General features: G+C 43.4%; 1 protein-coding gene across 12 annotated transcripts in view; it reads right to left on the bottom strand.

The window, feature by feature from the left end:
• LOC131289395 (casein kinase I) overlaps positions 1 to 2,500 on the bottom strand; it is a 30,646-nt gene that overhangs the window by 5,330 nt on the left and 22,816 nt on the right. For 3 of the 12 annotated variants that reach the window (XM_058318634.1, XM_058318632.1, XM_058318637.1), the window contains one exon: positions 319 to 417. The exons of 4 other annotated variants lie outside the window; for them this stretch is intronic. In XM_058318634.1, the coding sequence (XP_058174617.1) occupies positions 319 to 417 (99 nt within the window). Of the gene's footprint in view, positions 1 to 318; positions 421 to 1,375; positions 1,442 to 2,500 lie in introns of all 12 variants that reach the window. 5 more of the 12 variants (XM_058318633.1, XM_058318636.1, XM_058318631.1 and 2 more) reach the window with 4 other exon arrangements.

The raw sequence follows: 2,500 nt of genomic DNA, 5'->3' as shown, positions 1-2,500 counted from the left end.
AAAAATACACTTAGGAGACTAAATAGAGGAAAAACAGCAACTACTAGAAGAAGTCGCATGAGGAGTGTCAGAGGGTTTAGTGTTCAAAAAAACAGACGTAGGCACAGCAACAACCAACAAGAACAACACGGCACAGCAACGAAGAGAAGGGGGGGGAAAGAGGGGGTCATTCTGCTGGAGATTGGGAGGATTTGTTTTACCGAGGGAGGCACAAACCGACCGAACAGATACCGAAGGAATAAGATGTAGGAGGAACTGGTGGGTAAGGGGTGAGGAGCATGGGTCTAGAGTGAGAGCGATGGCAAAAGAAACACATACCTGAACTGAGCCATGTCGGTCGGCGGGCGTGAGGTTTCCCAGCGTTCCGGTCTGCTTGGGCACATCCGGCCAGGCAGCGACACCTCCCTTCGAATTCGTCTGCTGCGTGTTCGTGAATTTCGAAGCGAAGAAGGTTGACCGCCAACGATTCCAATGGCCAACATACACACACACACATTTCCAAGACCGGATTCCGGTGGAGCAATTTCAGTATGCGGGGCACAAAAGAGCAGGGGTGGAGGAAAGAGAATAAAAAGAGAACATTGGTACGAGTGGCTCGTATAAAAGCACGGAATCGAATCTGCAACTACTATGAGAAAGGTACGACATTTTCCGAAATAGAAACGATTTCACGCTCTACGATGGTTCTAAAACATCCTTATGGCTAAGATCTTCCGAGCAGCACTAGTACAATTGAACAGTCTACATACGATGGGGAAATGACAGGGGGGAGGGGTTCAAACGGGTTGCAGGTTCATGATTTGATTTTGCTGCTTCTAATGTTTTCGTGTGCTATTATTGCGATCAATTCGTTTGGGGTTGTTTTCAACGACGGGAAATGATCAAATCAAACGAATTTACTAAAACAAGCCTTTGATCTACTACACCACCTCACTTTCTTTTGCGTGGAAACGAACGAGGAGAACTTGCAGCACACCATTTCAAACATTTGGGGCGGGTAGGGGAGGGTAAACGGTCTCGGTGTACCGGAGGCTTTCCTTCCTGGTGCTTATACTTTCCGTCAACGAGAATGACACCACGCCAAACGGGCAACAAACACTCAGAGGTCATTGATGGAAAAATCAACACAAGGACACCCAGCAGGCCATGACGATACCGAATGATTCGTTTATCTATGACACGAATAAGGAAAATAAAGTCCAAAGACTACTAGCTTGTTTGCGGACGAGCGTTTTATGTGTAATTCTGTATGTGCTCGCTAACAAAATGGAACGACATTTGGGGGATGGTGATGCCAATGTATACGAGCAATATAATGGGACGGAAAAGGGATACCATATAAAACAAAGCCACACTGTCGTTATCCTAATCGAACCTCAATTATTTGGATTGTATCATCGTTTAGCTCCTCGTCGTAGTAGCTGAAGAAATCAACACCTTCCTGCGGACGACCGAACGTCGTGTAAACCCAATATTTAGTTGAAATGAAAAAGAGTGCAATCGTGAAAATGAATCTCGACAATGTAAAGGAAGGATAAGAACCGAGTAATTCTCAGATGAGCGCTGGGTAGAACAGGGAAATTAATTGCTTGCTGCGTCTCACGGGATTGCGTAAGTAACACAGAAAAGTAAAAAAGTATTCATAACAAATGATGGCCTCATTTGTGGCCAGATATCGCTAAAACATGTTTTGTAGTGATTCCAATCCCGTCGCAGGTGGTTGAGCGTGATGCTAAACACGGACCAAGTGGTTGAAAAACGCGCTTCTGCAACGGAGTCCAAAAATAGATGCTGACCTTTCCCGATACGATTCGACAGGGTTGAAAAATAAAAAAAAGTTAATCAGCAGCCGAGAAACATTTTTCTCTTTTTCCATCTGGACGCTTGCCGTTTAGGGTGCATCGAAACGGCAGCATTCTCATCCGACGGAGTTCACTCGACAGTGATTGTAGCGAGATGAGATCATTCGTTGTATTGCGAATAAAATTCCTGATTTTGGAGAACAGAAGAAAATAGCAAACTCGCCAACTAAAAATTGTTTTTAAAAGATGACCGAACACACATGGCACACACACACGCGCATAACCATAACAATTTTACACCTCAATATGCACTAGTTTATCGTGGAACAAGGAGTGCACACGAAACTATGCCCGTGCTTCATGGTCGTGGTCGTGAACTGTGAGTATTACAGTCTTTATGTGTCAGACTACGGTGTTTTTATAAGTATTATTAAAGAAATAAAAGAAATAACACAAAAACAGGTTTATTGGACTATTTTTGAGGAAAGCCTGCATGCGTCAGTATGTTCAATATTCACATAATTTTACTTCAAAGGATATGTTTCCTTCAAATAAATGTTTGTTGTGTGTATTGTCATGAGGCGGCAGCATCTATTAGTTGTGACTGTACATTGAAAATTCTTCGTCTAAATGCATCGTAAATGAAGAAATCCCTACAAACAACTGAAGACTTGACACCAGTTGCTGAAACATGTAAG

The sequence above is a fragment of the Anopheles ziemanni genome, chromosome 3, assembly GCF_943734765.1.
Source record: "Anopheles ziemanni chromosome 3, idAnoZiCoDA_A2_x.2, whole genome shotgun sequence".
In the NCBI taxonomy this organism is placed as follows: domain Eukaryota; kingdom Metazoa; phylum Arthropoda; class Insecta; order Diptera; family Culicidae; genus Anopheles; species Anopheles ziemanni.
This window is presented reverse-complemented; position numbering and strand designations above follow the sequence as displayed.